Source organism: Ursus maritimus, unplaced genomic scaffold (assembly GCF_017311325.1).
Source record: "Ursus maritimus isolate PB19 unplaced genomic scaffold, ASM1731132v1 scaffold_16, whole genome shotgun sequence".
Lineage (NCBI taxonomy): Eukaryota > Metazoa > Chordata > Mammalia > Carnivora > Ursidae > Ursus > Ursus maritimus.
This window is the reverse complement of record NW_024424008.1, coordinates 15,039,420-15,059,379: the sequence shown is the minus strand read 5'-3', so window position 1 is coordinate 15,059,379 and position 19,960 is coordinate 15,039,420. Positions and strand designations below refer to the sequence as shown.

General features: G+C 36.8%; 1 protein-coding gene and 1 long non-coding RNA gene across 18 annotated transcripts in view; one reads left to right on the top strand and one right to left on the bottom strand.

Moving 5' to 3' along the window:
- LOC103675351 overlaps positions 1 to 3,944 on the bottom strand; it is a 117,096-nt gene extending 113,152 nt beyond the window's left edge. For 2 of the 6 annotated variants that reach the window (XR_005835002.1, XR_005835005.1), the window contains exon 1: positions 762 to 3,942. This is a non-coding gene — a long non-coding RNA (uncharacterized LOC103675351). Of the gene's footprint in view, positions 1 to 761 lie in introns of all 6 variants that reach the window. The other 4 variants (XR_571820.2, XR_571821.2, XR_005835003.1 and 1 more) reach the window with 4 other exon arrangements.
- The window catches only part of PICALM (phosphatidylinositol binding clathrin assembly protein), a 98,189-nt gene continuing 78,757 nt past the window's right edge, over positions 529 to 19,960 (top strand). For 5 of the 12 annotated variants that reach the window (XM_008704419.2, XM_008704417.2, XM_040630938.1 and 2 more), the window contains exon 1: positions 530 to 695. In XM_008704419.2, coding sequence (XP_008702641.1) covers positions 566 to 695 — 130 coding nt within the window. In that variant the 5' untranslated portion in view covers positions 530 to 565. Of the gene's footprint in view, positions 696 to 19,960 lie in introns of all 12 variants that reach the window. The other 7 variants (XM_040630939.1, XM_040630941.1, XM_008704413.2 and 4 more) reach the window with 2 other exon arrangements.

Genomic DNA, 19,960 nt, shown 5'->3' with positions numbered 1-19,960 from the left:
TCGGGCGACCTGTTGGCAGGGAGTGTCACGTGACGCGGCGGCCGCGCACTGCCTCGGGGCGGGCCTCCTGTTGCGCCCGCCGGGCGGGTTCCATCACGTAACGCGCGGGCGCCGCCCCGCTCTTCCCTCGCGGAGCGAGGGAGGGCGGGCGTCGAAGAGGAAAGGGAAGGGAAAAGGGGCGGGAGAAGGAGACGGAGGGGCGGCGCCCGAGTCACGTGACCCGGGACAGCCCGGAAAGCTCCGAGGAGGAGCCTGGCGCCGCCATTTTCCTGCAGCTGCCTGTCCCTCTTTCCCTGCCCGGCTCCAGCTGACCAGGGAAGGGGTGGGCTGAGCTGAGGCGGGGGCAGGGGAGTGCCCGACGCCGTGCCTGACCCCGCGGGTGACACGAGCCGGTTCTTTCCGGGCTGGGTGGCAGCGCGCGGCCCTGAGCCCCGCCCCAGGCCGGCAGGCGGAGAAGGAGCCGGTGGGGGTAGGGGGTGCGGTGGGGGGTGGGGGTCCTCCGGCGCTTGGGGGTCCCAGTCCCCGCCGGCTGGCGAGCGGGAGGGGTGGCGGAGGAGCCGCAGAGATGTCCGGCCAGAGCCTGACGGACCGAATCACCGCCGCCCAGCACAGTGTCACCGGCTCCGCCGTATCCAAGACAGTATGCAAGGCCACGACCCACGAGATCATGGGGCCCAAGAAAAAGCACCTTGACTGTGAGTGAAGCCGACCGCGGCCCCTGTCCCCGCGACCCGCGTTCTTCTCCCCTTCTCTTTTCTTACCCCTTCAGCTGCCTCTTCCTTCCCTGCGTCTAGTCTGGCACGGCGGGTCCTGTGCTGCTCCGAGGTGTGTTCTTTTTCCTTCCATCACACCTGCCTTCACGGCTTCCGTTCCCTGTCTAAAAAATCCCTGATAAGCCACTCCCCCCTCCCCCCGGGTACCTAGGGGACCCTCGCTTTCTTGCCCGGTGCTTCACGAAACCCCATCACACCCGACCAACTTGCCTCTCCACCTGGCTTCTCACCTCCCTGTTGCCTCGGTCTACTGCAGCTTTCCGCTCTTTCATCCCACCCGTCCCGTGGTGCCTAGTCGCCCTCTCCTGAGCGTCTCTCCGCTTGCTCCCGGTCTCACCGCTCCATTGTTTCCCCATTAGCCTTCGGGTTCCGTAAACGCCCGGTTCCGTGGACCTAGATCCCTATTTCTCCGCAGTCCTGAAGGCTGCCTCCCTTGAAGTGATTCCCACTTCCTTTGCTCCACTAGCCTCTTCTGTCTTCCTTTCTTGGGTTTCTCTTCCAGCTTTCCTCTCCCATTTGGGTTACATTTCTTGGCCTCTGTAGCTTCTGTTAGGTTCCTTCGTCTCATTTTATGTCAGATACATCATAGTCAATATCCGACTCTAATCCCAGATTACTTTCTTTGTGGGAGTGAAAGTAAAGGTATTCCGTTTGGTTTAGGGAACGCTTGGAAGTTAGGATTTTTAATTGCTTTTGGTGGAATCTAATCATTCTATTTTCATGCTTTTTAGATAAGTTGTGACTGTCACCCCCCCCCCCATGTTTCTTTTTTTAATGGGGATCTGGAAAAGGATTGGCTGATAGTGGTATCATTTCCTGGAACTGTTAACCCTGGCCGTTTGAATTTAGAAGGTTGAGTATGAAGTGTAGATTATTGGAATGAAAAATGGATTAATATCAAACCTACAAATAACATACATCTCTTTAAAAATGCTAAAAAGGTGATTGATGGTGCTTGAATTTGGACTCTTTTTAATATATGCTGGTTATCTCGGGGGACCACCTTTTCTTATCCGGCATACTTACTACTCTGTTCACTGACTTACACACAATTACCATAGCTAACTCCTCCCAACTTTTTCCAAACCTGGAAGCCACTTGTAATATCCTCATTTTTCTTTCCTTTACCTGGAGGTACAAAGCTCAGTGTATTACACAAGCTTTGACTCAGTGGAGTGACCTAAAACTTTTCAGGAAATAAAACAGGGAAATAGACACAATAATAAGTTCCTTTTTAAAATGGTAGCTGGACACGTTAGCCTGACTGACCTTTATTCTCATGAAAGTTACTTTGCTTTACTGTTTGAAGCAAGAGTGAGCCTGTCCTGAAAGGAAATTCACTGACAGGAGTCCTGTTTTGATTTCTCATTTGGACTTCAGCTGTAAGGTCTGCACTTAAAAAATACACACACACACACACACACACACACACACACAATGTGAATTCTTCCAAAATCCTTTGCTCATGAAGTGCTGTTAGAACAAGTTATTTCTCCAGACAAACCCATTATTCATTGTGACTTGTTCCTTCGCTGTGGAAAAGTTAAAAAAAGTCATTACTGCTTGGTTCTCCTTTAATGCGCTCGTCATGTGGCTGCTTTTAACTATCTGTCCTTGACTGTTTAGAAAATGCAGAATATATTTAAATGTTGACACTTACATACCTGGAAAATTCTTTGAAATGAATTGTGAAGCCATACGTGATTTTTTGATTATCTCATATTTGGAGTAGACAGTTTTACTGTTTACTTCCCTTCAAATGACCACTTGGCTTGCTGTAGCCAATTTTATGGTTTGACCTAAAACACTGTTAATTCTTGTTTTTTTTTCTTTTCGTTGATGGGGGTAGGTGAAAAAACTGCTTGTTACTCTAAGAACTGTTTTCCTCTTACTTCAAAATGATAAATTATAACAAAAATATGTATAGTTTTTAAAAGTCTTTATAAAGTTTTTTGCATTATTTTAAATGTAGCAGTTCTTTTAACACATTGCCAAGGGTAGAAAATTGGCTAGATAGGGTTAGGAGGGTGATGTTTGCTTGTGCTAGCTTTTTTGATTAGTGCTAGCGTTTTTTCTCTTGTAAAAGCAGCTACGGCAGATGCCAACTGGGATTAGATTTGGAGGGTAAACTCACATTTGTAGTTCTTCTCTACCACTGCTGTGTTTATAAGCTCCCACTTTAGAACTTGAATGTTCCTGGTAATGTGTGATTTTTTTTTTCTTTAAATCCATATAAGTTGCTACTACTCTAGTTCCTTTCCGTGAGGTTTTAAAATACTTTTTCCCCCAATATTGTTTTAAATGCCCTTGTAACAAGTTTTCAGTAATGACGTAAATTTGTATTAAGTAAAGTCTGGCCAATCAGTGGTTTTTCTAAACACCTTCCTCTCCCACATACTTTAACATTCTTCCAGAAAATTAAAAAGGCTTTCTTTCAAAGACAGTTCTGTGTCTTGACACCATGAACTTTAGGCTTTAATGTAGAGATAATTTTTTCTCTTTTAGGAATTTTTCTTTCTAGTGAGGTCTTTTAGTTCTGTTGCACCATTTAATATCTTGAATGACTGTTGCTAGTTAGTTGAACTTAGTGAAAGCAATTTCAGTTTTTAAATGTTAGTATACAGCAAATATGCTTAGGACTTTTTTTCCCCCTGGACCTTTAGACTGTGGAGGTGGTTTCTGTGTACTTCGCCAAGGTGTTTCCATATTAGGAAGTGATTATTATAATCTACGAATTATGGCTTAATTTATACTACAGTATATACTTGTTTAAGAAAGATCTTTTGCTTTGCTTATAGGTGTCTGTAGATAATAGTGTTAACTTAGGGTCCCTAGTGTGAAGAGTTGTCCAATTTGAAACATGTAAGTAAAATAAACATGATTAGCATTTAGTTTCAGGCCTCTAATGGTCATAATCAAGGTAGAAGAATAGCAATCCTTAAATTGGAAGGGCTTCAATTTGCGAGGCACTTACTAACCATTCTCTAATCCTTTCTCATGGCTATGGGAGAGGCAAGCCATATGCTTAGGAAGTAGTATCTCCATTTAAGAGGATATAGAATGCTTCAAACATCTATAATTATTAAAGTATAAACAAAACACAATTTTTATTTTTTATGTATTTTTTAAGAGGGTTGGGAGGGGCAGAGGGAGAGGAAGAGAGAGAATGTTAAGCTCCACGGCCAGCACAGAGCCCAACACAGGGCTTGATCCTGCGACTCTGATACCATGACCTGAGCAGAAATCAAGAGTCTGGATGCCTAACTAACTGAGCCACCCAGGTGCCCCAAAACACAATTTTTTAAATTTATAAATTCTTAATTTAAAAAGCATTCTTATCTGACTTCAAAACCTTTCGTCTCATTTTGTTTTTTGATATGAATACTTAAATTTCTTTTTTCTATATTTGTTTAATTTACTGTCCTTGGGCATTTAATTGTAACATGTCACACTGAAATACAGTATTTATGTTAATGGTAATAATGACTTCACCTTTTTATCCGTATTTTTTCCCCGCTTAATTTCCAGGGATACTTAATTCCATCCATTGTCTGCCTTAGATCTTGACAACAAATCAAGATCTTGTTCTTACTGAGCACTCATTATAAGTGTATCTCTGTAGTAGATGTAGTGTGGGCTTTGTGTGTTGTGTACTAGATCTATACCCTGCCTAAATTTGTGGAAACAATTTTTTTAAAAGTAAGGATTTGTGAATGTAGTGAGTATGTAGAAGGTGGAATTTGTATTTGCATTAGTGGTTTGTATAACCATTGAAAATGTATGTAAAATATCAAAGTACCTGAAATAATTACCTTTTTAATCAAATGTATTTATTTGTGATTTCATTGGGTGCTTAGTTTGCATATTGTTGAGAAGGTATCTGGTAACTGGAATCTGCTTTGCAAGAAAATGCATGTGAGGAAGATACTAAGTGGGAAATCTGCCCCAAGGTTTGTCTTGTTTAGAAATAAAGTAACTGAGGCTTTCCAAATGGATCTTGTTTTAAAGAGGCAGTTGTTTTGTGGTTAATGTATGGACTTACTATTCTTTCTCTTAAGAATTAACCATATGATTTATATTTTCCCTTTTCATTATTTAACCTATTCTGTCCCTTACTATTTAGTCTTAATAGTTCTGAAATACAGAAAATGGTAATGGAGTCAAATATGTCAAATGCCTGAGGTATGTAGTAGAACTACACAAATGTAATTTTTTTCCTCCTTGATATATACAGTTGTTTTCTGACTTGTATGTATTTTAAAAGAGATATTCAGAAGAGAACTTAATATATAACCATTTTGGTAGCTGCCTTATTCGTAATTAGCAAATTCTAAAATACCTTTGAAAAGTACATAGGCTTCACTAGTGGACTTGTTATTTTTAAAAATACTTAATATTAGACTCTAGGCATCTTTTTTTTATCCTTATAGCAAGGCTTTTTATGTTTACTGTATATTTTATATTTCTGAATAATTTTTAAAGGTGTTTTTGAATTTAATTCAAAGTGGCAGATGAGGTCACTTCATAAGTGACTAGGCTTTTTTTCCCCTCATTTGATTTGTGAAACACTTGTATGAAATACTTAATTAGATGTTTTAAAAGTACATTAATAGTTAAAAAGTAATCTATTTTAATTAAATACCAGAATTCATTATTTTAAACAAAATTGTTTATTTTGACCCTGATCATTTAGAATATTTGATGTGAAAGTTTACCATGATGCATAGAAAAGTGCATCTCTTCTATTTCCAGAATGCTTAGTTTCCTGATTTCCCCTTTAAAATCAAAGATGTAAGAAAAATAAAGGCTTCTTGGCAAGAGGTTAGAGCCCTACCAAGAAGAAATAGGGTTAGATTTTCAAAGTACATCCTTAGTATTTGCTCTTCCTGTTCTTTTGATGGCTGAAGTGGCATTTCCGTTACTTTGTGTTCTGTCTCAGTGTGTTCCCCGTTAAACTGCTTTATATATTTCTCTAGAGAATTAAATTTTTGGATTTGACCTTTTAGAGTTTTATATGTTTATTGTGTATATGGTTCTTTTAATGGAGAAACATTTCCAGTAGTCAGATTTTACTAATGATATTCCTTTAGATGGTAATTCTGATGAACCTAAACATTTGTATTAATATGTTCAAAGTTGTAATTTGCCAGGTTATTGGAATACAGTATTAAGGATTTTTCAAGTTATACTAGGATGTAGTGGCAGTACAGCAATGCATGTTCTTCGTATTGATGCATTGGTTGATTCTATATTTATTTAACTAATATTTATTTGTGTTTATTTTGTGCTGGGCACTCGTTGTACTAAACACTTCACATTTATTTATTTATTTATTTATTTATTTTTAAGATTTTATTTATTTATTTGATAGACAGCCAGCGAGAGAGGGAACACGGGAGAGGATGAAGCAGGCTCCCAGCAAGGAGCCCGATGCGGGGCTCGATCCTAGGACTCTGGGATCATGCCCTGAGCCGAAGGCAGACGCCCAACGACTGAGCCACCCACGCACCCCTAAATACTTTACATTTATTAACTTTATTCCTTTCAACAACTTTGTGACCAAGGTTTTATTATTATCTCTATTTTACTGTAGAAGAAGCTAAGGCTCTGAGAAGTTCAGTAATTTGCTCAAAGTCAAGAAAGAGGAGAACTGGGATTTGAACCCAGGTAATCAGTCTAGCATCAGGTTTGTGTTTTCATCTCAGAGTGACGTTTTACATAATGCTCTTCTGTTCCAGGGAATGAATAAACCATACTCATTTATTCATGGCAGTGGTTCTTAAAGTGTGGTCCTTGCACTTCTGGGAGTTCCCTAAGACCCTTTCAGCTTATTTGTTAGGTCAAAACTATATCCATATACTAAGATATTATTTGCCTTTTTCATCTTTGTTCTTTCATGAGTGTACAGTAGAGTTTTCCAGGGGCTATGTGATGTATGATATTGCAACAAGATTGAATGTAGTTAGCAGATGTGATAATCTAACAGTTTTCTATTAAGGCAGATAGTAAAAAGTTTTGCAAAAAGGCAAAACAGTACCACTGTTCTAAATTTTAGTTTTGGAAAATATAGTTATTTTCATGAAAACTGTTAACATGGAATGAGAATTATTATTTTAAAAATAATTAATACATGATTTTTAAATTCTCAGTTTTAATTCCTAACACAGTAAATACTGATTGAGAAAACCCACATAAACAGAATCTTATTAGGGTCCTCAATTTTTAAGATTGGAAAGGCTCTGAGACTAGAAAATGTAACCCTAAGGAAGAGTGTATATTAGAGAGGAGAAAAGGATACTCAGAGAGGAAGTAGATTTAAGAGGTCCTTTAAACTCTGAGTAGTTTGGTAGGTAACAGTGACCCAGCCTTTGAAGGACTTTGAGCAGAAGATGTGGCATAATCCTTTATGTCACACTGTTAGGTAGATTGGAAGGAAGGTGCAGTGTGACTTGGAAAGGCAATTGCTGGGGGCAGAAAGAGTCTAACAGTAATACCTAATTCTTTCCCTAAAAGGACTTCATAAAGTTCATCATTAATTGGGACTCCTGATCCATTTTTCCTCACTTTTTTACATCTAAGCTATTCCTTTTCAGCCAAGCACTTTAGTTACCAATTGTGCCAAAATAAGTTCTTGACCCCCAGACTATTCGCAGTTGCACATACCATTCTTTGGACACAAAATAGCTTCTTCTCTGTCAAAACAGATACCTCCCTCCTTTTAAATGTTTTTAAAAACTAACTTGCTTTCCTTAACACTTACAGTTAAAGTAGCCTCTTATGCTAAAAACATTACTGGATAACGTCCCCTGGTCCTGTCATTCCAACCTTATTATCACCATTTAAAGTTTATAATTTTGTTAAACATAGTATCATGCTTTTATATATGTTTTGGGTTCACGTGTATTTTCTCTGTAGAATAGGAACTGTACTTTTCTGTACTGTTCTATATTTCTTCTTGAAGTACCTAATCAGTGACCCTATGGGTGCTCAGTAAATATTGGATGATTACATATAATCTCCCTTCTCAGCTCAGACTATTCCATGAACAATTTTGGGACATAGTATAGAGATCTATTCCAGTAAACATTCAATAATATTTTTATTGTGATTTTCTTAGTTGCAGTGAATGGTAATTACGTGGTTTCAAAATTAAATGTAATAGTCAATTGGCAGCATTGATAAAAAATGTAAAAAATTGCTATGTGTTTCATGGAACCCAGGAGGCATTAAGAGGGTTAGTTTTGTTGAAGTAGTAGGTGATGTTTTCAAAATATTGTCCCAGGGGGGAAAAATGGGGGTTGCAGTTGCTCCGTTTGAAAACTGTATTGAGGCATGTTTTTGGGGATATGTTCTTGAAAGTGGAAATTAATTTTAAGAATTAAACAGGGGACCAGAAATAGATTTGAAATGTTTTTCAGAGTTGCTTCCTCATACAACTCTAGGAGGTGGTGATCACATTGTAGTCTATGTGCAGGGGGCCTCCAGAGTACTAACTGTATGGCAGACTCATTCTAGATGTAAGGAAGGATAAAGTACACAATGTCAAAATGCAAAAGGAAAGAAATGATGGTTTTAGAATGAATCTTTATATGAGGCAAGCGTTGGAGAGGAGTAGTGATTGTTGTGATAGTAGGACTACTGAATCTCGGCCATAAGTTGATTCTAGGGGCAAGTGGGGATTGCTGAAAGTTTTCTCTGAACTGAATTCTAGCAGTAATTTCCAAAATGGTGCTGATACTCATAAACTTACTACTTGAAAGCATCAGAGGGACCCTAATTTTACTCAAGGGACACTTCTTCCGAGTGGTGGTTGAAGCAACTAGCATTGCTTTCCAGATTTCTTCTCTCACTAAAGATTGTAGGCATATAAGTACAAGTGACTTCATATTTACACTTACTGTACATGTTTCTACTAGTTATAGATCTCTTCATGTGACTATAAGCTCTGAACAAGGGTTGTGGTATGTGTATGTGATGTTAAAAATTTTATGTGTTGCAATAGAGTCAGTTATCTTGTGGATGCTTAAGAAATGCAAATGCACTGTATTTTAAATACAGCTAATGTGTGAAAATCTTATTGTAATTCAAGTATATACCAAAAACCAAGTAGCAGGATGGTATTCACATCATTCACGCAGGGTTGGCAGACCCCCTTTAAGGGAAAGGAAAAAAAAGATTATGTATGTATGTATGTATGTATGTGAGCAGGCACACGTGGGCATGCACATGGATGGGGAGAGGAGCAGAAGGGGAGAGAGAAAGAGGGAAAAGAATCTCAAACAGACTCCAGGCATCCCACAACCCTGAGATTATGACCTGAGCCGAAACAAAAAGATTTCCTTGTTGGTACTAAGTTATATAGTTTATTGATAAATGGAAATATTTGAGTCAAACATTCTTTCAGTTGGATGGACCTCTTAATCTAATCCAATACACATTTTTTTTAAGGTTCTCAGGAGAGATAATACTTAGTTGTGTGAGTATCAATGAGCAGTTACTTGTGTCTTCACAAAATAGTGTATGTTTCCATAGTATCTTGTACTTCCCTGTAAACACTATGTTGTTGTAATTTATAGCTTCTGTAGTTACAGTTTTTTTCATAAAGAGCCCTTGAGTGTCGTCTTTACTGTTCTACAAAAAGCACATAGCAAGTATGGAGTAAAAATACACTGAATGAATACAAGGGGAATGAAGTTTTCATGGGGGGGATTTCTAATGTGTTTTCAAACAGTGTTTTAGGGTTTTTTAAATAAAGGAAGAGGATGATTGCTGTACAATAGTCTTTGCTATGAGTAGTGCTTGTTTAAACTTAGGTTCCATGACCAAGTAAATTCTTTATTGGTTGAAGATGTGAAGAATTATAGAAGTTGGGAAATAAACTTCCAGAGTTAGATATGTAAAACTAGAGCGGTTTAACACAGTAAAATATTACTCATTGCAGGACCTACCTATAATTGGTATGTTTAACTTCAAATAGATGAGTTCAAATTAGTCAAATCTTGGGTTTTCTTCTTTCCTTTTCTTTCTTTCCATTATTATTATGATTATTATTTGCTTATGTGTGATGTTAAAAGTAAATTCCAAGGCAGCCCTTGATTTTAAACTTTGTGTTACCTGTGATAGTCCACATCTGACAGCAGAATGCCATAAGGCCTTGTTTTTGCTAAGCGTTGTGTGCTTTGTTATAAAACATTGACAAAAACATTGCAAATAAAGATACCCAGAAATGAAGTATATGACTTTAATAGGCTATATTGAATGAGCCAAGCAATGACCTTAATCAGTTTCTTCCTACCACCCCCTTCAACCTTGCCCTTTCTTTCCTGGTTTTAGGACTCTGTGGTGAACTGTCTGTGAAAATCCAAATTAATTTTCTTTTGAAAGTGAAATGTAGATAAATCTTAATTCATTTGTGAACCTAATGACTTAAGAGTTAATTATTTTGTGTGACTTTTTTTCTTGGAGAAGATCTGAGTAGAAAAAGGAGAATTGTAAGAGCAAATATATATTTTTTAAATTTTGTGTTATTAAAATTCTCTAGGAAATTATGAACATCTTTTGCTTGCTCTATGAGTAAGAATATGGGGCAAAAGATCGAGTTCTGTTTAACATTGAGCAGTACCAGCAATAACACTAGTCAGAAGCAGTTAGCATGGGGTGCTGAGAGAAGGTGATCAAAATCTAGAAAATAGTGTAAAGATGAATGACACTTGATCCTTACCTTAAAAGGAACATGAGATCTAATAGTGAAAATGTGCAAACAAATAATTGTAATACATCAAGATAAATGTATAATAATACTTCTTACGTAACATTTCAAATTAGGGGCTGGACTAAGTAATTTTGAAGGTTAGTCACAGCTTCATAGAGGAGCTAACAGGGATTTTGAGGATGAATAGTTATTTGCCAGATGGACAGAGAAGTTTCTTCTCAGTAGGTTAGCACATGCAGTGACATAGAGGCAAGAAAGAGCATTATGATGTGTTTGGGAAAATTTTCAGTAGTTTTGTGTGGTGGAATGCAAAGTGTTAATAAAAGAGGGAAATGAGGCTGGAGAGGGAGCCATTAAAGGTCTTATAGGGGTAGGAGTTTTCTTGATAATCTGTTCTCTTCAGCCCTCCTCCCCAAATCCTCATTTTAGAGTATGCTTTCCTCCTGCTTATTAAGCTGCTTTCCTAGGTTTAGGTGCCAGTGATGTGGGGCTGGAGAAGTGTTCTTTCCTTTTCCTAGGTAATTTGTGGTAGGGTTATTGAAAGGGATAAGAAGAAAGAAATGCACTGTCCTGTTGACCATTTGTGCAAGGGTTTAGATGAGCTTGGCATGTGAAATTGGACTTTCGAGTATTTTTATACATGGTGGTTTGGGTTGCTAAATGAGATCAGCTACACTGATCTCGTGGCTTTTGTGTTGTCTGGAAATTGAGTTTTTTTGAGTTTCAAATTTATGAATAAACTTAAACAGAAAATGTGATGGTCATTATGAATACAAAAGGTTTGATAAACCAGTTAAAGTCAGTAAGATTCTTGGGGGCATGTTTGATTTATGTGGTTTAACTACTGACATCTGTTTACCTGCAAATGATACATTAATTATTAGTCATTCATAGGTTTTGTTTTGTTTTTAAAGATTTATTTATTTGAGAGAGAGAGAGAGCGTGCACAGGAAGAGGGAGAGAGAGAAGCAGACTCCCCGCTGAGCAGGGAGCCCAGTGTGGGGTACCATCCCAGGACTCTGGGATAGTGACCTGTGTCAAAGGCAGACACTTAAACAACTGAGCCTCCCAGGTGGCCCAGTCATTCATTGATTTTTAAAGCTGGATCTCTACCAAGTAAGAGTTTATTAGTCTTGTGGAAATTAATGTACTCATTAGCAGTTGCATATTCTCTACTGTGTATCTGAGTTACTGTGTTGAGATTATTGAGAAATCCAAAAATGACATTTTGATCATGTTGTCAGTCTAGTAGAGAAGATGATGTATACAGATAGTTGTATTATCAGGCAATATGAGGTAAAGTTCATATCAAATGACATTGAAAATCACTGGAGAGAAAGATAGTGCTTTTGATGAGGGGAAGAACTGGACCTTAAATGATACATAGTCAGGAGCAGTGGGCATTTGAAGTGGAGGAAACAGCATGAGCAAACATTTCTAGGTAGGAGGGCTGAAATATGGGAACAAAGGAGTCTATTTAATCATAGAGGGTAAATTGAGTCCTTTGGGGCTTCAGGAGGAATATGTTTAGGAGTAAGGAGAGGTACAGTGGGAGCAATTGAAGCTAGATTGTGGATGGGGTATGGATTTTAATCATAAACTTTAGATACATCTCATCTCCACGTAGCTTTTGACTACTGTGGGTAAAGTTGGACCATAGAGCTGATTTTCAAAATTACACTAGATCTTTATTTTCTGTCTCTAATGTTAAAATATGGAAGACAAGGAGTTTTGCTGATCTTGAGGTTGAAAATGAGATTTTACTGTTTCATGCTTTTTATATTAGCTTGATTACTATAGACTGCATGAGTAGTGGCAATATCTGAGGTTCTTGGGATTTCCGAGTCCATAGATTGTGCAGGAATTATTGGAAAAGTCTTCTAAACAGAAATGATATATACCTAATTTTGATCTGGACATAGAGATTTTATGAAAGTTTAAGGAGACGTTTCAGGCTTTGGTGTTATATGGAATTTGATCAAATCAGTTTAATTAGGACATAACCTCCATTATAGGGATAATAGTTAATAAGATTGAAAGAATGAATCCTTTCTGTCTTGAACCATAACATAATCCTTATAAAACCTATTGAATATATAGCTTATTAGCTGTGTTGTACAAATACATAAATTGAGATGCTGCTAGTAAAAGGAAACTAAATTTTACCGTTCATATGCAGTGAAGAACCTTAAGTGGAAGCCAGGCAGTTTGAAGAACTTCTTAGCTCACAGAGGACTTTTAGGGAACGGGATATTGTTGAGAGAACGTCTTTCTTTCAGAAGTATAATTTCCTAAATATGTAAAATTACATTTGGAAACAGCAACTTCCTGTACTTCTTAGAATAAATTATTAATATGCTTCAAAGGGAATAATCCCTGAACTGATATATGGGAGGCTGCCCCAGCTCCATTTGACCTTTAGAAAATCCCTTACTTACTTAAATTGCTTATTTTCTAAATTGCCTCCCTGCTCTGCTGTTCTGTGATGTTATATGTTTGTGTCCTTCTAACTTTTGGGTTCTTGGCTTATTGCTTTGGAAACTAAGATTATGTACAGTTTCTATATGAGCTTTTGCTTCATTTTCCATTGGAGTGTCCCACCTACCACTGTATCATCATTACTTGAAAAACAATTTAAACTTCCATATCTTAACTGTCATTAGGAGGGAGGGACTGCATTGTTTTATGTGACTTTGTTTTAGGAGGAAATTGCCAACGAAAATGTGCCAGGATTATAAATTGATACCTAGAAAAGGGTGAAGATGGTAATCATTTAACTGTTGCCATAGACTGAATGATCTACACTGACTAATGTCTTGATGGCTCTTGGTTATAATGGGAGATCAGTTGTGGGTATATATAGTGGAGCATTATTAATCTATCACTGTATGCTCATATGTATAGTAACATCATCTTAAAATTATTTGGTTAAGTGATGAATTTGTGGATTATTTCTCAAACCTTATTTTTATCCCTTAACTTCATAGAACCATAGAAATCTAAGCATTGTTGTTTCAAAGATTACTTATTTGCTTGTTGGAAGGACTTTGTTTCTGAAGTGTATGTATACTGTGTGTGTGTGTGTGTGTGTGTGTGTATATATATATATAATAGATGGGGTTAGGATAGATCTACTTATTAATAGTAAAACTCTAGAATAGGCCAAGGTTGCATCAGTTTTTCTGATTAGCTACTTATGTTTGGTCTCAACCTTTTTACTCAGCAGTACTTATATAGGTAGCTACTTAGGAGTTGATTTTCAAATACTTGTCAAATACAGTGTGAGCTATCTTTCTCTTTGGCCATCTTTTTACCTTTTTTTGTCTTGAAATTAAATAAGAAACTTACTGGTGTAGTTTAGAATAATCTTTAGTTGTATAAAATTCATAATTATATGTAGGGAACTTGTTTTAATAGTTGCTTGTACCTTTCTAACTGCTAAGTTTGTCTGCAGATAGCATCTTCTGAAAGAGAGGGGCGGGATTTTGGAAAGGTGTAGCATTTATCTTGGGTGAGTAGCAGACAAAACTGATTTCAATAATTTTGGCTCTTAGCTTTATTTCAGGTGATCTGTCACGGGGGAATTGGTCTAGTTTTGATTTGATAAGGCCAGTGTGAGTATTCGTTGGTAAATACAAAATTGAGTCTATTGCTCTGCAATTAAGTTGTTTTTTAAAATTGCATACCACGAGGGTTTTAGGATAGTTGCATTTGATCTTTTGGTATGAAACAGGAGAAAAGATCTGGTTTGTTCTTTATATGATCACTTTTTCAGATCTGGAAGATGTAACAACATTATCCTTGTGCTCATTTATACTTTTAGACTGTTTAATGACTGAGAAATTAAGGTTTAGCTGACAGTATTTCCTCCTTTATTTTTCTTTTCTCAGCATTAGCTTTTGTAACTTTTTTTGACAAAGAATTTTGTATTGGGGCGCCTGGGTGGCATAGCGGTTAAGCGTCTGCCTTCGGCTCAGGGCGTGATCCCGGAGTTGTGGGATCGAGCCCCACATCAGGCTCTTCTGCTATGAGCCTGCTTCTTCCTCTCCCGCTCCCCCTGCTTGTGTTCCCTCTCTCGCTGGCTGTCTCTATATCTGTCAAATAAATAAATAAAATCTTTAAAAAAAGAATTTTGTATTAGTTGTCAGGTTAGGAATTTGTGTTAAGTATTAATTCAGCATAAAATTTTAGACTTGATACAGTACAAACATTCATTTATTTTTGTTCTTCATATTCTTGCAAAATATATTTTGAATTGGTGACTTAGAGTGGACCAGTGCATTATTTTCAGATTTTTTCGCACATCCTGGAAACATCCCCCAACACACCCGAGTGGCAATAAAGAGCAATCACAGGTACTGAATTAAGAATTAGTTAGAGTTGCAACTGACAGCTAAGTTAGCTATTTATAGAGCCACTCAGGAGGCTGAGACATTCCCTAGCTGTTGAAGGTGCTGTGCAGGGTGAAACCATTTATCAGGAGATGGAAAACTTTTAAGCTGCTTCCTAACTTTGGGCTTGTAGACTTAACCTAGGAGTGCTTTTTTCTTTGAGTTTCTTTACTAGAGTTGTGTTTTCTTAACTTGGTGACCAACCTGTAGCTTTTGAGGCTTTTTTTTTTTTTTTTTTTTAAAGAATTGGGAATGATTACATCTCTGGGTCAGATGCCTGAAAAACTGCTTTATGTGTTCCTCTCATGGTAAATCACGTAAGCCCTCCTCACCTGAAATCTGGTGAATTGACTGTTTTGTAACATTATTGGCTTTTTAAAGCTTGTTTGTAAGATAAAGCTTCTAATTTCTGAGGCACTTGGAGATGTCTAAAACTCTTGAAACCTGTTCCTTGTGAACTTGGTTTGAATGATGTGATGCCTTCCTTATACCTTGTCAACTTCAGTTGATTGTAGCCAGAATGAAGATGATGCCAATGAGCAGAAAATACTGTGCCAAACAAGAAGTGGTTACTGTCTGTACTGGGAATTAGATTTGTGAGAGATAAGAAGAGAAATGTATGGATTTTAGAATAGAGGAGGTGATGACAAGACTCAGACCACTGGGACTGAAGAGAGAGAATTGAGAGGAAATATTTGTGTATCTTTACCCCTTTAGTTTAAAGATGACTGTTTTAAGGAATTTAGTTCCGGTATAGTCATTGTATTGTGTACGTTAGATAGGCAAGTATTTAAATCTTTACAAGGGAGATAACAGAGCTTTCCTTGCCTTGTCTGTCACAAGGCTATTGTAATAATCAGAAGACTAAAGATATGAAAGAACTTTGTAAAGTATAAAGAGATCTGCATGTATAAAGATTTTACCATATATACATGTAACCATGGTTACACTTCCCGGTTGAAGAAATTGAGTTTTATAAACTTTCTAAAGAAGGTTGTACAGAAGTCATTGAGTTTGAGGTGGTTTCATAGTACTGTATTGGAAAATTGATGAGGGAAATCTCATCAATAAAATAAGATACTAAGTAAAATTACCAAGATCAAATATTTGTAATATTGTTTGAAAATTTATAAAATATTCTAAGTATGTTCCTGTACTATTTTGATAATTATTCCTATTTGTAAAATGGAGACATTGAAACTGTGGCTAATTCACATGCCTTGAAGTCATAATGATAAATAGTGAATCTGGAATTTGATTCTAGATCCTTTGCTCATTCTGATGTCACTTCATCCTGTTGTCATATAGTCTTAGCATATGCAAATGGATATGGATGGCACCATTCAAAGAAATGGGAGAGCCTAGAGCAGAACTTCAGTGATAGTGAGATTAGTATCTTCATCATAACTGCTTGAAGCAGAGATTGGAAATGAATAGTACTTAGGATAGACTATCCAATGAGTGTAAGTCAGAAGAGATTTCTAACCGGGAGAAATGGACTTTAAAAAATAGAAAAAGCTAAAAACAGACACCCCTTTTCCCCATCTGCCAATCTCATTCATTCTGGAAGGTATCCAATATAGCAGTGCAACAAAAAGGTGTAATGTTCTCCAATATTTGTCAAGTTTAGGGAGAGATCATACTTGAAAAGTAGTAGTTTTCAAAGTAATAGCCTTTTAGTTGGGTAGAAGGCCTGTTTGGGGAGCCTTTGTCATCATAGCAAAAGGCAAATTGGTGAAAGGTTGATATTCTAGAAAAGGGAGAAAGATGGTTGAATTTTTGTTTGCTACTTGACTAGACCATTTAAGATTTATATTGCCTTCTCATAACAAACCAAGAGAAAGATACAGTAACTCAGAAATTCAAGGGAATTTTAAGATATCCATCTAGTTAGAATATATAGATTTTGAAAATATATGTGATATTATCTTTCTACCTAAAAATAGATAGCTGCTTTCATGAAAGCATCAACTAAGACTTTTCTTAGCCTTTTATTATTAGTATTGTTAATCATTGGTACATAGAAGCAGAAGAGCTAAATAAAAACCCACTGTAAGCATTAAACTGTTAAATTCATTGTTTCTATATTCCCTAGCAGCCAGAGGTCTGTTTATCAGAATACCTTGTATTGAGAAATATTTAAAGCCTATATTTAGGCGGAATAAATCCATAATTAACCATGCAGTGTGCAGAATATGTTGTGATCATGTCAACTTTTAATAGAAGAGATAATCCTCAAAAAATTCTTAAATTTTTGCTGTAGTATAGTTAGGTTGATGACTTTTAAACATAGATTTAATCAAATAATAACTTTATTTTGGAATTTAAATAAAACATACCAAATTTCCTATAGTCATACATTGTTCTGAAAAAGTTTTTTTTTAGGTCAGCAAACAGTTTATGGCAAAAGCTTAAAGATTCAAACTAGTGGAATTTTTTTCATTTAATTAATATTATTGAGGCATAATTTACATGGAATTTTAAGTTAAAAAAATTAACATCTGACAGCTTATAAAACAGTTTTATTTCAGAAGATAGCCTTTTAAAAAGGCATTTGTCAGAAGATGAAATTATCAGGTTTTTTAATGCTGAGAAATAAGTAAACATGGGTCATAATGGAATTTTATAAGAACAATTGTATAGTTATGAAATTTGTGAGGGTGGAGATATTTTTTGTTGAAACACTCCTAGTGATTATTCCTTCTTGTAGAAACTTAAAGGCTTAAGTTTAAACATTTTAGGAGAAATACTTCTACTTTATCTTATGGTGATTTATTAATAATTCTCATATTTTCCACTTAGCATTATTTAAAAACTTAAAGCTGTATAGATAGCTTATTATTTGGTGCTTATCTATTTCTGGCTATATTTGTCATTACTGCTTACAGCAGTTTGAAAAAAAAATTTAGAAATGGCCTTCATTTGTTAATGGTTAGAGGGGTCTTTTGATACCTACTTTGCGCAAGTGTGGGACTTAATGAACTGTAGTAAATGGCTGGTGTAATTTTGACTCAAGGTTGCTTTCGTTTAATTGTGAAGTGTATGAATAAGTAAATGAGATTCCCAGTCCCTACTTGTTATCCACATAAAACTAGGGGCTTTGTAGAATCAACAAGAGAAGATTCTGTTCAATAAGACTTTGGTTTGGCAAGGTTCGTGAAGCAGACATGTGTACTGTAGAATTAATAGGATACCTCCACATTTCCCCACTTTCTGGAAAATGGTAGTTGATTGTGGTAGTCAGTTCCATAGGCCTCCAGGCCACCGGTGACACACTACCATTGTTACCATAATTTTCAAAAGTCTCTTTATCCAAAGACTCGTGATTATCATGTATAACTAGCAGCCTCCCCAAAAACATGTCCCATCCTTAAGTGCTAAGAAATCCACTTAGCACCATCTGACATATATTTGTTCATTTGTTTACTGATTGTTTCTCCCCACTAGTGTACAAGCTTCCTGATGGCAGCAGCTTTGTCCTCTGTTGCCTTTTTTCTAAGTCCTAAGACTATTTGGCATATTGTAGTGTATGATGAATATTGTAGAACATACAGAATTTCTACTTGTCATACTAAGGTTTGCAAGGCTGTAGGATGATGGATCATAAAGATTCTGTTGCTCTAATTGCATCCGGGACATGAACTTGTGTTTTCTGGGTGAGGTAGACTGTGGCAGAGATTCTAACTGCAATTCATTATTCACTCTGACTAGGCAGAATTTAAACTGTTAAGAAAGGCCATGAAAATCTTTTGGTTTCCTACATATGTTTTAAACATAGGCTGGACTGTTAACAGTATAACTTAGCTATGAGGGGGACTTTTTGCCTATTATTTTTCCTCCATCCCCACCGATCTTTTGAGTGGCGAAATGGGCTTTTGTTTCACCTATAAATCTATAAATATTTATAGCACCATGTCACACATTTTGGAAGATAGAAGAAAACAAAAAATTCCTGAATTTATTTTAACAGAGTGAAGAATGAGTCTTGATTGCTTAAAACAGGAAAGGGACACTCAGGGTACAGTTGAGATTATATCCCTGATATTTTTGGATATAGAGGTGAAAATTTCTAGTATCTCCAACTTCCCAGAAGACCTTAGGCTGATTTTCAGAGAAGAAATTTGAGAATCGTTTGCCTAGAGGTTTTTGTTCAAGTTAAAAGATGATTTTCTCGAGTGAAAAAAAATAGAATCAGAGATTATTAATGTTAGGAAAATGCCCACGGGTTGGGGGATGAGAGGACAAAATGAATAGAGTGGAAGCTTGTTTGTGTTTTAGGAAGGCTAAGGAAGAACCAGAATTTAGCACTCCAGAAAGAAAGATGCAAATATGCCAGGAGTACATGCTGGTAGTATATTAATTCTTAGCTACATGTAGACTTTTATTAGGTCACTTATAACTAGGGTGACATAGAATTTATATTCCAAACTGGGTCACTTTTGAGAGTGAAAGGATGTGCTGTCTGAATGGGACACTGGGACAACAGGTGTAAACCAGAACTGTTTCAGGAAAACCAGGACACTTGATCACCCCCTATTAATAACATACTTTTCTCCAGACTTAGTCCCAGTTCCTTGGACTCCAGATAATTTTTTTCTTATATAGTACTCTGAACTGCATTTGAGGAGTTTCTTAAGCTTTGATTCCTGTCTTGTTGGAATGCAGGAATTCTTTTCATTTTTTCTGTTCCCCGGGTCTGTTTCGTGGCGGTAAGTACAGTACTTTGTTGAGTTGTTTGTTGACTTTTTATTTTGCTTAGGAAATTCTGTTTTGTGCATTTTTGATACAGTATTAGTTTATTTTTAAAAATCCTGGTTATATCTCCTTAACTGGGCTGATGAAATATTAGTAAGTTCGTGGAGTGTAATACAAAAAGAGTGAATTTGTAATTTTGGCGTTTACTCTTAAATTACTTGATATTTACATATTTCCTTTCCTACAGGTGGGATGGTAATTCTGAAACTTCAGATCTTCAAAGAAGGGAAGGAATATACCTTGTGTTTATATCATGGATATATTGTTTTTTTTATGTTGGATCACTGTAACGCTTTCATTTTGTTTTCCTATAAATAAATCTTTTTTTA